At 38.4% G+C, this 13,362-nt stretch overlaps 2 protein-coding genes across 9 annotated transcripts in view; one reads left to right on the forward strand and one right to left on the reverse strand.

The window, feature by feature from the left end:
- The window catches only part of CMSS1 (cms1 ribosomal small subunit homolog), a 254,267-nt gene that overhangs the window by 231,729 nt on the left and 9,176 nt on the right, over positions 1-13,362 (reverse strand). The gene's annotated exons all lie outside the window — the stretch shown is intronic.
- Positions 1-13,362, forward strand: part of FILIP1L (filamin A interacting protein 1 like) — a 215,869-nt gene that overhangs the window by 195,168 nt on the left and 7,339 nt on the right. For all 4 annotated transcript variants that reach the window (XM_064467250.1, XM_064467259.1, XM_064467274.1 and 1 more), the window contains one exon: positions 634-3,385. In XM_064467250.1, coding sequence (XP_064323320.1) covers positions 634-3,385 — 2,752 coding nt within the window. The remainder of the gene's footprint in view (positions 1-633; positions 3,386-13,362) is intronic.

Below are 13,362 nucleotides of genomic sequence, written 5' to 3' on the forward strand. Positions count from 1 at the left end.
CCTGCTGACTGCAGGGTTTTTCTATGTGTATGATACAAGGTCACAAGGCCCCACTTTCACTTACCTACAATGTTTAGTTTTGCTCTGATGTGCTGCATAGAAATTTACATTAAGCAACCTAACTGCCTAGTGTGGCTACATTTCCTTCACATATTTTAACATCTATAAGGTTTAATCATAAAACATCAGGATGGTTTTTAAGTAACTTAAAGGTATTAGGAGGTTTATGATGCTGTAAATTATACCTGCCCTTGAGGGCAGTATTGATATAATTTCTCAACCACTATGATAATCACATTTCTTAAAAAACCTGCATGCACATAGCTAGCCTCTGCAAACAGTCAAGACCAGGGTTGTTATAGTGCAGAATAGCAAAAAGTTGTGTTGTGCTGATACCTGCCAAAAGCTGATAATGTAATCAAAGATACATAATTACTGAAGTTATTACATCTAAATGTTCATATTGAAGCATCCATTACAAAAGAACTTCTGAGTAGAAACTAAGGCCTGTGGGCCCCATGGCACTACAAGTGGATGTTCATGTACATCTGGCAGAGATGTCGTGATATTTCAGGTGTGGTTCTAAATACCCACTAAAATGACTACAAAATACAATATTATTTCCTCCCACAGATTGAAAAAGCTTCTTGAACAAGAAACAGCACATCAGGCAAAAAGAGAGAAGGAAAGCAACAAGAGAATAGCTAAACTGAAAGAAGAATTGACTAAGCTGAAATCCTTTGCTTTAATGGTGGTGGATGAACAGCAAAGACTCACTGAGCAGTTGAATCAACAAAGTAAAAAAATTCAAGAATTAACCACTTCTGCAGAACAAACACATGAGAAGCTGGCTTTTGCTGAAGCAAAAGTTCAGGAAGAGGAACAGAGAGCCAGCAGGCTGGAAGCTGAACTCCAAGCACAAAGCAGTAAGATTTCCCAAGACCAAGCAGCAATGATGGCCAAACTAACCAATGAAGACAGTCAGAATCGTCAGCTCCGGTTAAAATTAACTGCTCTCAGCCGACAAATTGATGAGCTGGAAGAGACCAATAAATCTTTACGAAAAGCAGAAGAAGAACTGCAAGACCTAAGGGATAAGATAAATAAGGGAGACTGTGGGAACTCCATGCTTATGACCGAAGTAGAAGAACTACGGAAAAGACTGCTGGAGATGGAAGGAAAAGATGAAGAGCTCATAAAAATGGAAGATCAATGCAGAGAACTTAACAGAAAGTTAGAAAAAGAAGCATCACAGAGCAAGAACCTTAAAGGGGAAGTTGACAAACTCAACAAAAGAATTATGGAGCTGGAGAAATTAGAAGATGCTTTCAACAAGAGCAAACAGGAATGCTACTCCCTAAAATGCAACCTAGAAAGAGAAAAAATGTTAACAAAGCAGTTGTCCCATGAGCTGGATGGCTTAAAAGCTAGAATTGGTGAGCTTGAAGCAATTGAAAGTAAGTTAGAAAAAACTGAGTTTACGCTTAAAGAAGATTTAACAAAGCTGAAGAGCCTAACAGTGATGCTTGTGGATGAAAGAAAAACTATGGGTGAAAAAATAAAGCAAACAGAAGAAAAGCTGCAAGCTGCAACTTCTCAGCTTCAGGTGGAACAAAATAAAGTGATGTCCGTTACAGAAAAACTAATTGAGGAAAGCAAAAAGGCGCTGAAATCAAAATCTGATGCAGAGGAAAAAGTGTCCAGTGTTACAAAAGAAAGAGATGAACTGAAAAACAAACTCAAAGCAGAAGAGGAAAAAGGAAGTGATCTTGTTTCCAAAGTGAATATTCTAAGAAAAAGACTTCAGTCACTGGAAGCTGTTGAAAAAGAGTTTCTTAAAAATAAACTTAAGGAGAGTACTAAATCCAGCACCACCTTGCAGCAGGAGAACAACAAAATCAAAGAGCTTTCTCAAGAAGTTGAGAGGCTTAAGCAGAAGCTGAAAGAAATGAAAGCGATAGAAGATGATCTTATGAAAACTGAAGATGAATTTGAGTCTCTAGAACGAAGGTATGTCAATGAACGGGACAGAGCCAAGCTTCTATCAGAGGAGCTGGAGGCTGTGAAAATGGAAGTGGCTCGGTATAAATTAACAGAAAAGGCAGAATCCAGTCAAGAGCAGCGTCTTTTTAAGAAGCTCAAGGAAGAGGAAGCTAAATCAAGCCATCTTTCCAGAGAAGTAGATGCACTGAAAGAGAAAATTCATGAATACATGGCAACAGAAGACCTAATCTGTCACCTTCGAGGTGATCATACAGTCTTACAGAAGAAACTCCTCCAGCAAGAAAACAAGAACAGGGAGTTAGGAAGAGAAATGGAAAGCCTCACAAAAGAGTTGGAGAGGTACAGACGCTTCAGCAAGAACTTCAGGCCTGGTCTCAATGGAAGGAGAATTTCTGATTTGCAAGTTTGCTCTAAAGAAGTCCAGACTGATCCAGCAGACAATGAACCACCCGATTACAAAACCCTCATGCCTTTAGAGCGAACAGTCATAAACGGGCAGCTATATGAAGACAGCGATAACGAGGACAAAGACAACAATGAGGAGGAACAAACAGTGTCTTTCAAAAGCAACTCTCCCATTGCAAATTCCGTGAACAAAAAATTATGGATCCCTTGGATGAAGTCCAAAGAGAGCCATCCTCAAAATGGAAAGATCCATACCAAGCAAAATGGAAACTGTGCACAGACTGGAGACCTAGTGCTAAGCCATACACCTGGCCAACCTCTTCATATAAAAGTAACTCCAGACCACGGACAGAACACAGCAACACTTGAAATAACTAGTCCTACCACTGAAAGTCCTCACTCCTACACAAGCACAGCAGTTATACCCAACTGTGGCACTCCGAAGCAAAGAATAACCATTATTCAAAATGCCTCCTTAACACCTGTAAAATCAAAATCAGAAGGTTACATAAGCCCAGAGCAAGTAATTTCTCCTATTACTATGGCTACTTTTGCAAGATCTCAAACTCCTGAATCATGTGGCTCTTTAACACCTGAAAGAACAATGTCCCCTTTGGCTACACCAGGCTCAGGTTCTCAGGAACCAATACTCTCCTCAGAGTCTTTGGAAATGGGAGCCAAGCACACCATTTTTAGAGTATCCCCAGACAGGCAGTCATCGTGGCAGTTTCAGAGATCTAACAGTACAGGATCAAGTGTAATAACTACTGAGGATAACAAAATCCACATCCATTTAGGAAGTCCTTACGTCCAAGCTCTCACCAATTCCAAGCCCATCAGCCCTTGTAATCCGGTGCAAGACAACAGAAATCCAGCACTAGCTAATGGCCTACCCAGTAAGCCCACCAATAAAATCACCAGCAGTATTACTATCACACCAACAGCCACTCCTCTCCCACGGCAATCACAAATTACAGTAAGTAATGTCTATAACTGACCCCCATCCATGCTGTGACACCCTTACCAGCAACCCATCCTGTTTTTCATCCCAGCAAGAATTATTTGGAACAGCCCCTTTACTTTGGGAGAGATCTGTGCATGAACTATACAACAGTATATGGAACTAACGTTAAGTTTTGCCTGCTTAGTGTTATCAAGTGTGCACTTACTGTATATCTTCTCATTGAAATACGGTTATGTAAAATATTTAGTCTTGCACTTGTATAAATGCATCTTTATGTATTTCCATTTTCAAAATAACTCACATTACTTTTGACAGCAACTTGCCTTGGTAAAACATTTTAACATTACAAAAAACAGTAAATAATTGATTATTTTTATCATTGCTTGCAGAATATTTTTGTCCGTTATGTGTGTTTTGTATTTTTTGCATGTACAGTAGAACTTGAATTAAGCTATAATATTGCCTGCTAACTTCAGATAAGACTTGATTCATTATCTTCCCTGCTTTTTCCCAACTTCTCCTAACCCTCTCATTTCAGATAGTTATCAGTACATCACACACACAAAATATTTATTGTATCTCATTACTAATTTATGATGAATACATGATATGTTCCAGAGCACAATCACCATTTTTCCTCCCCATCTCTTTTTTTTTTTTTTTCCCCGCCCAACACTGCTTGGTTAAAACTCTCTTTAGACCTTCCTGTAAACCTTTCCTGTAAGTGAGCTGAGTTCAGAAGCCTATATCACAAAATTATTCTATCCAAACAAGGCAAGTGTTTTTTTCCAATACAACAGAAAACCTGCTATTATTTAGGTACACGGGGAAACAGCAAACACCTCTAGAACTACGGTAAATAGGAGTACCATACAGAATCGACAAAACAGGTTAAGGTATTTCGATGGTGGATAAAATATTAGTGGCTAAGAAAAGGACGGTAATATAAGCAATTCTGCCCTTTATGCATGTGCCAAGCAGCCAGTCCTAACTTCCCAGAAAATATCACTCGTAGTGGACCAACTTCATGCAGAATGTAAATCAGCCCAAAAGACCTGAAATACACTTTCAAATGTCTCTTTTTCAAAAACTGTAAACTGCAAATGTAAATTGGAACCGCGGTTTCTTATGCTAAAAAGTTACATGCCTATGTGTCTTATGCGTGGGGGGGGGAGGCGGGGGAGCTGAAACTTAAAAACAAAGGAATTCAACCTCCTTATCAACAAGGAAGTTTGCAAGTAATCAGAAAGTCCCCATCCACGAAACCCGTATCTTTATTCTGTTTACATTATCTAGAGCGAAAAAAAAATAATTTCTGCAGTATAACTTAGCAACTGATTCAGCAAAGGACTTTGGTACATGCTTTCACAAAACAAGGGGACTTTTATCATTTTAAGTCCTTTTGATGGATAAGAACCTCAATTATTACAACTGTAGGTAATAACTGATTTTAGAAGGAACAGTTTCTATCGAAAAGCAAAGCCTGCCATCCATGCACACTTTTCTCCGTAAAATTATAACTTACTTTAACAATGGGAAAAAAATGTATGTGATATAAATGGATATGAAAAACATATTACAGTTGAGCAGTGGCAATTTAAAAAAAGACAAAACATGGACCTGAACAAGCCTAGCTTAATGTCAAGCTGATACAATATAACCTGAAGTTACTGGGCTTCATAAGAGGTCCCTCCCACTTCTTTTGTCTCAGTTTATCTCCACTGACTGCAAAAGTGAGATCTGACTAAGATCTGGGTCAGAATAAGTACACAGTCTTATCCTGAAAAGCAAACTTTGGCTCCCACCAGCTTCAGCAAAAGTTACTGATCAAGACAGCAGCCAGCACTCTGGCAAGTCAAGATTATAATAATTTTAGAGTGTGCTAATTATACGAACAAGTTACTTAACTGCATTCAGGTTATACATTCTTAACCGCAGGGCTCATTCAAAATTAAAAAGCAGTCCATTCAAAACACATTCTCTGCACTTCTACTGCATATCCATACCCAAGATCTCTGCAGGGGCACATTACAAACATGGTACTGAATAACTGCGCCTGAACTACACACTTGCCAGTGTACTAAGACACCAGAGTCTCCAAAAATTAAAGGATTAACAGTCGTCCTCCAGAAGCACTAATAATTTCTTCAGTCGGACTTTAAAAATCTTGTAGAAAAAGACATTTAATTTCATACTTGTGCTCGAAAGTACACAGAAATGTGTTGATTATTAACCACCATAGCCATGTATTACAATGTCTTGTAAAAGAAAAGCACAAATCAGGACACAGCAATAAGAACACTTAGTCCTTTGGACAATTCCCAAGCTATTATGAATACAAAACCTAGGTGAGAGTTCAAACCACTTGTAAGTTTAATTATTAAACAGGACAGTAGTTCTGTTCCTGTCCTAATCCTTACACTGGTGATGGTTTACCAGTAACTATCCAATTAACAAAAGACAAAGGAAGCAGCCACACATGGCTGTTAACTCCTAAGTAAGTAGCATCACCATTGCCTTTAAATGAACTTGCTAGGTTTCCTGAAAACACACCTTGATTAAGGGATGCTTTTACTCCCCTGCTGATGAAACAATCTATGTGTGGAACTTAACTGATTTCACAGTGGAATTTTTGTCATTCATTTCAGCGGATGAAAAAACAAATAGCTATTTTGACTAAAAAAATAAAGTTTAGAGAATAAAACCTGTTCATTCTATTCAAATTCCCAAGATCTATTTCAAAGCACACAGCAGAGAAAATAAACACCTTGATGGATTTGTTGAGAGCTGAAACTTACTTAATTGTTTGAACAGAAATAAAGTAGCTGTAATTTTATCATAAAATAACGAGTAGGAAACATAGCTTAATAATAATAAGCAAATTACCTATTTACAAATTAACCTCAAGTTGTTCAGATCACCACTCCATACTTGATTATTTCCATTTTGCTGAGTGGGAACATTCACCTACTTCCTTGACAGCCAAAAAAACCACCCCAAAACACAACAAAAAACCACACCAAGCAACAGCAGAACAAGTAGAAAATTAAATCAGTTGGCTGCAAATTGATTTAAACACTCTGAACAAAACCATCAAGCAGAATCATATTAAAAATCAACCAAGCAAGGCAGCTTTTCTAGGAATTTCAAGCATTCCATAAATGGTAAGTATTGCTGTTAATCTGGAGGCTGAAACACTTTTGTTTTCAGCATTTGCCCAAAAGCCTAAAATCTGACACTTATGTAATGATTCAATTAAATGTTAAAGGGAAATATGGTCACAAAGTAAAGTAGCATATATCAGAGGGATTAAACTGTGAAAGAGAATGTAAAAGCAGTTCTCAGCAGATCATAATATCAACCCTTCTCTTTTCCAAAATTCTTAGCAAGCATCTCCTTGAAGTTTAAAAATCTACACTTTCCCCTGGATGTTGAGTCTCCAGGAAAAGAAAGGGAAAATTAACTCACAGAAAATGGCAGAAGTTATCAGCCCAGTTATCTTCATCTTTGCCGTTTTATTTCAGTGAGTGAGCAAAGGAACACAAATAAGGGCAGCACAAACAGTTCAGTGCTCAGCATTTTTAAGTCATCCTTTTTATGTGATTAATATTTCAGAAGAAATATTTTTTATTTTTGTCCTTACAGGGAGGATGGATGAGGGAAGAGAGGGAAAAGGGGGAAAAGAAAAGAAGAAGAGAATAAGAAGCAGTAGTGGTATACTGAGAGCAAAGTGCCCATACATCAACTGAGAAATAGTATTTCAAGTTATTTTAAAACATCCCTCAAGTAGGTAATTATGAAATAGATTGACAAAAATTACAGGAACAGCCAGCTAATCCTTCTGTTCCAAAGCACAGTAGATAATATGGTATCTGGGGACAGAATGTAAGGCTGTAATAAGAAAAAAATATCTGTACGTAAACATCTCATGCAAGGCTTAAGAAGGCGTGCTCCCCACACTGGGGAAAAAATAATCAGAAACAGAGTTGTAGTGCGCTACTTTCTGATTAAGACCGAATGGATGCTGCAGAGTTAGGTGATGGAAATGGAGTAACCATCTGCAGGATGACTTTGTCCCTAGGAAACAGATATTGAGAAAGACAAAACAAAAAACTGACAACTGCCTAATCTCCAGGCTTAAACAAAGACTACCAAAACATTATGTTACCAAGAGACAAAAGGGAAAAAGATCTTATGGTTCAAGTACAGCACAAGTAGGTGTATAAAGACATTTTAAAATTAACACCAAGTACAGTAAGTGGGAAATTGCTCAAAAAAAAAGACCAACCTTAAGAATTTAAGAAGCATGGAAGTGTTTTCACAAACCTGCACTCAGTGGTCCCAAGATGTGGCTGAATTTTCCCCTGCTAGGACATCACCCCTACCATACTGTGGGCACCCAGAAATCCTGAAATATCAGAGCTGCCAACTGAATAAGATTCTCTGACCACTAAGCAAAGTACTCTTGGGAAACAGATTTTGAGTACAAGAGGAAAGACCTGTTTTAGTCAATGACTCTCCACTTGTCGAGCAGTGGCCTGACATCACAGGGTCTTCATATAGGGCTGGACAAAAGAAGCTCCCTCCCCTCTCTTACATCTACCACATTGCATATCACAAAATACCACCCTTTCAGTTATGCTGTCACTTTTTAGGAAGGCAGTACTGTGACCCAGGTCAAGAAACTAACCTGGATTTAAAAACAAAACAAAAACCAAACACATCCCCACCCCCACCCCCCCACACACACACCCACCCCACCAAAAGACCACACTCCGCAATCTTTATTTAAAACAAGGATCAACTTCACATCCCACCCTACAAAAGATGTACATCCCCATAACTAAAAGGGCAAGCAAAAAGGATAAGCACTTCATACTGGAATCACTGCCAAAGCCCTGGTCCCATCACCTTAGATGCCACTGCTATTGTCTGAAGAGATACAATCTAGCATGCAAATACATCACAAAGCACTCCGAATACACGACAACGTTCATCAGTCCCATTAACATCTTTCTAAGGTAGTAAGAAGCAATTGCTCCTCTTTTAGGGGAGAAGTTAATTGACTTGTGCAAATTTGAAGCAGCAAGGCAGCTTCAATTGTGATTAGAATCTAGAATTTCTTATCCTTGATTGTCTCATACTCAAGCCATTACAGGTCATGTTTTATCCTGTAGAAACACCAATCTTGGCTGGGCAAAAGGTAGAGGGGTGAGGTTTTCTTTTAAAAATATATAATTTTTATAGATATATAAATTTTATATATATATATATTTAAAATAGGGCTCTGATTAACACACCTTTAAATGTGGCCTTCACAGAGGAAAACAGCCTATTCCCAGACAGGACAAAAAGCCATGATTGTAAAAGCAGAGAGTTCTTTTTCCTCCTCTATGCAGAACACATGTGGGCCCAACCTGGTTACCCCTGTAAGCTTCTTCAACATATATATTAGCTAATATGGGAAAAATATATTCAAAGCTTTTGAACAGACAATATTGATACTGAAGATGTTTTCCTATTAAAAGGTGTGTGTAGGTATGAATGCAGTTCCACACATCTTTAAAAACTGCATACTTAGAAATGCCCAAACACATGTGTATCTACCTGCCCACAATCTGTGCAGAATAAGTTGCACTGCCAGGAAAGTTACTCAACAAATGGCAGCGCAGCTTTAAACCAAGTGAATTGATGACCTCACACAGACTTGTAAAATAATGTGTTACATAAAAACACTAACAGTTAAGCAACAGCAAAAACACTTAAGTGCCAGCGCTACCCTCTCCTGGACAGAATTAATATTGCAGTGTTTTTTGTATTCCTCGAAAAGGCCATACTGCTACTCTTCTTAGGGACCCTAGGTACCTGAGATCCCTTGCTGTTTCAAGAAGAAAAGGGAAGAGAACTAAGAAGCAGCAACTGTTCGTTTTGGAGAACAGCCAGCTGCATGGCAATGTTGATCAACCAGTCCCAGGTAAATCCTTGTCCTAGGGGAGGTGATCCACAACATAACCTCACCTTTCCCTGAATCTTGCCAATTATCTATTCAAAATTACTCTTTACACTATCTTATGTTTAAAAGATCATCACATTTTCCAGGTGAATACACATCCCAAGAAAAACAAGGCAGGTGAAAGAATTTCAGTAATCAGGAATGCAACATCTGCCTCCAACTCTGTCCAACTGCGCCTCTTTTCCCCACCACCAGAAAGCAGATTTAAACTCAGTGTTCAGGAAGTAAGACCACAGTGACACGTGGGTACACAGAGTGCAAATCATGTCATATATGGAAATTACTTCTGAGATTAATATAGATTTTTCAATCAAATAGGTAATTACTGAAATCAAGAGTGTTGTAATAGGCCAAATATCAGCACAAGACTAGAAATAGCAGAAAAGAGAGCTTAAAATGGACCTCAGGACATTTTACAGCCTATTGCCATATTACAGCTTCACTTAAACCCTTCCAAACAAATGCCTGGTTCATCCCGTTCTAAAAAACTTCTGCAGTGACAATTTCAGTTACCCCAAGAATCTATAACAGGGCTGGAATATCGTTTGCCTTTAAGAATCTTGCTAATTTCTAAAATAAATTTCCTTTGCTGAAATTGCAGTTCAGCATTCGCTCTCCTACCCCTCCACTGGACTTCAGAAACTATTTTCTCTGCAACAGGCTTTCACATATTAGAAGACAAATTATCATGTCTTTCCTCAGTTTTGTTTTCTCCAGATTAAACAAACCTAATTGCTTTCCCACTTAATAGCTCAAGTACTACAGCTGTACAGATTACTAATCATTTTCCCTCTGCAGAGCTGTTTATAATGGTGTGAAAATGCAGTGCCCCGCGCCAGACAATACTCTGGCTAAAGTTTTACCAACATTAGTAAGTATAAGGATTATTTATACTGCTCCTGCTTACACATCTCAATATAGTCATACACACAAGTGGGTTGCATAAAAGGAAATGCAGAACAACTGAGAATTTTCCCTTTGGATTCCTAGAAGACAGATGCCAGGACCTAGTGAAAGAAAAGGAAATATCTGAATGCCCTGTGCAGTTGAGGAGGTCTAACTGGAAATTTAAACCAAAGCTGTCTTGTTTAAAGACCAAAGGGAATATTCAGGTTTATCACTTAAGATTAATTCATTCTCACTTGCAGACCTGGCTTACATTCTGACTGCATTCGATCATCCAAGAACAAAATTAAGTCTGGCAAGAAGCATGCATGTGCACACACGTATGTGTACTTTTGTGTAAAGGATCTTCAGCACCACCCCCTGGCCACTTTCACTAAAATTGAAAACTATAGCCCCGTGTTGCTCAAATTTCTTAAACTAAAAACTAAGCAGTGAGAAAGAACATTAGATAAAGTTATTTCTCCTAGATAAGTTTCTACAATGACTGTAGAAAGGTAAATAAGAAAAGTTACAGCAGAAGTACTACATGCTCCCACTGTTTAAATCAATACAGTTCCAACAGGAAGAAGCATACATCATACTTCCAGAGGGGGGAAAAAAAAATAGGACCAAAGGCAGGAAAGCTACTTGAATAGCACAGAAACACACATACTTTCTCTCCTTGACCCACCCCCCCCACCTGCCTTAGCCCACTCCCCAGAAAACAAGCATTGTGTTGTGGTAAAATACGTGACAGCCCGTTTGAATTACAGATAAGCCACCTCTGTGCCCGTAGGGGGGAAAACAAAACAAAACAAAGTTTGTATGGACTATATATATATCCTGATATTTCAGAGCATGCTTTCACAGTTACCTCTCTAAAATTAAGAAAGGCCATTTTCACAGTTACGTGTGAAAATTCCATAGTTGTCACCCATGGAGTGTTTGTCCCCATCCCTGAAGTACCTGCTGTCACTCATTATGAAATAACAAACACAGCTGCTGCATATGAGTTCTCACTCTAACACCCTTCCTCCTGCCAATTCCTATTACAGCTGATTTAAATTAACTTCTGAAGTAGATGTCAAGCTGAGGAAGTTAAAAGATCCTTATGAAACTACAGCTTTATTGACTCTTAGATCATTGCTTGCCTTGAAAATGAGATTTAACTGCTTATTTCTACAGCTGTAAGTACTATTGACAAAGACTCTGGTGTTTTCTGGGTCCACACCTTAAGCTAATATGATGCTGTTATATTTACAGACACACCACATTAACTTTCTCATTTCAAGAGTGTGGCTAGTTTAATGTCTTTGGGATTGGTTGTCTGTGTAATTATTTGCTGATATTTATGTAACTGTGTTTAGACATGTTAAGTGAAGGAAAACCGCACAACTACTTGTACAGGTAGCTCCTGGGTAGCATTTTGTTTCTAGGGGTGTTTTGAGAGCACTGCTGGGAACTCAAGAGGGCTCTCCAGAACATGAAAGGCAGCTCAGCTTGGTTTTTGAAGGATAAACGTATCTTATTTCCTCTTCTATCAATTGGAAAGATAGCAAATATAAGAAGTGCCTACAGATGGGAACTCAAGGAGCCATAACTAAACACCAATGATGAACACAGAGCCAGCAAATTCAGAACGCAAGTGAGTGTCAAAAAAAACCCAATGGCGGAGACTGAAAAACATTCATCTTGGAGGAAATGAATTGGTAGAAAGGGTGCATACATTTGAAGAGACTTGAAGAGATACTTGATGTACACACAGACTTCCCATACATAGATAAGAGTTAAAAATCAAACTGAAAAAGTCCACCAAAATTTATATGTAGGGTTTTTTTGCCTTCGTTCAGGTCTGCCCAAAAAGCAAAATGAACATTCCAATACACAAACATGCCACAGCCAACATATCTGCTTACATGCCTCTACACTAAGTAGTAGGGAAGGAATGAAGAGAATTGCACAAGAATTTTCAGTATGCATACAACTAAGCCAACGCTGAACATGATATATGATTATATCCAAGTGCTTTTCAGACAATTTCCACATAATGCCATCCCCTCTTTACAGGTACAGCAGCATAAGCATTGATCTAGCCAACTGACCCAAAATTTTATTTTTACAACTCATATGAGATTCATATTTTGTCAAGTACCAAGTTTTTAAAAAATAAACTAAGTTTAGTCCTTGATCTAGCTACATGTGTAATTAAACTCAAATAATGAAGTGTCAACAAGTGTTTTCCTTAAAGTTAAGTTATTCAGCCTTTCCTCTCTAGGATTTATATCAGGAATGATGAAAATAAACCAATTTTTAAGTGCTGAATGAGGAGGAAGAGAACTAAATGGGCAGTTTGTTAAATCCCTGCCTACAGCAGACCCTACAGCTATATAGTTAGATTGGTACAGTCACTGAAGTGCAAATTTAGTTGTCCTGGCAAAGAATCTTGACACTGGTATAGTTTATTTGCATAGGAAAAAAAGCCCTATAATACAGCTGTTATCCTCAAGTTTGAGCCTATGCCAGGAGTTGCTCAACTCAGGTATTGTGGCTATAAGCAAACATAACACACCTGTAAGCAGACCAAACCTTGACAAAGTCATCAGTTACAATACAACTCTCAGTACTAAGTGATAATAATATAGATGTATTCAATACTGTCATTCAGAACTGCAAAATAGAACATCGTTTTGAATCCCAAAAAAATCTCTGCTTGAAACAAAGTCTGATGGTTCAGACGGCCATCTTGCAAATGGTGGTTTTAATAAATTGGAAGCTGGCGCAAACGATAGGCCAGATCACAGGAGTATTTTCACACCTAACTTCCCACTGATTTAATAAGGCCTTAGAGCCTGAATACCAGTTAGATGAACAAAACTTGGAAAACACTGGGCCTACAAATACCTTCCTGAAGCACTAACACTGCTGTTCAATCAGCTACAGACAGAATCATCCAACCACTTTGTACCCTATGGAATCTCAGAACTGGAACACTTCTCAAAAAAACCCACACAAGAAAAACCCATACCAAGGAAACCAAACCACCCACCCACAACTCTTTGTCAGAGACACAATCACACTTTAGCATGCAAGA

Source organism: Phalacrocorax carbo, chromosome 1 (genome assembly GCF_963921805.1).
Source record: "Phalacrocorax carbo chromosome 1, bPhaCar2.1, whole genome shotgun sequence".
Classification (NCBI taxonomy): Eukaryota; Metazoa; Chordata; class Aves; order Suliformes; family Phalacrocoracidae; genus Phalacrocorax; species Phalacrocorax carbo.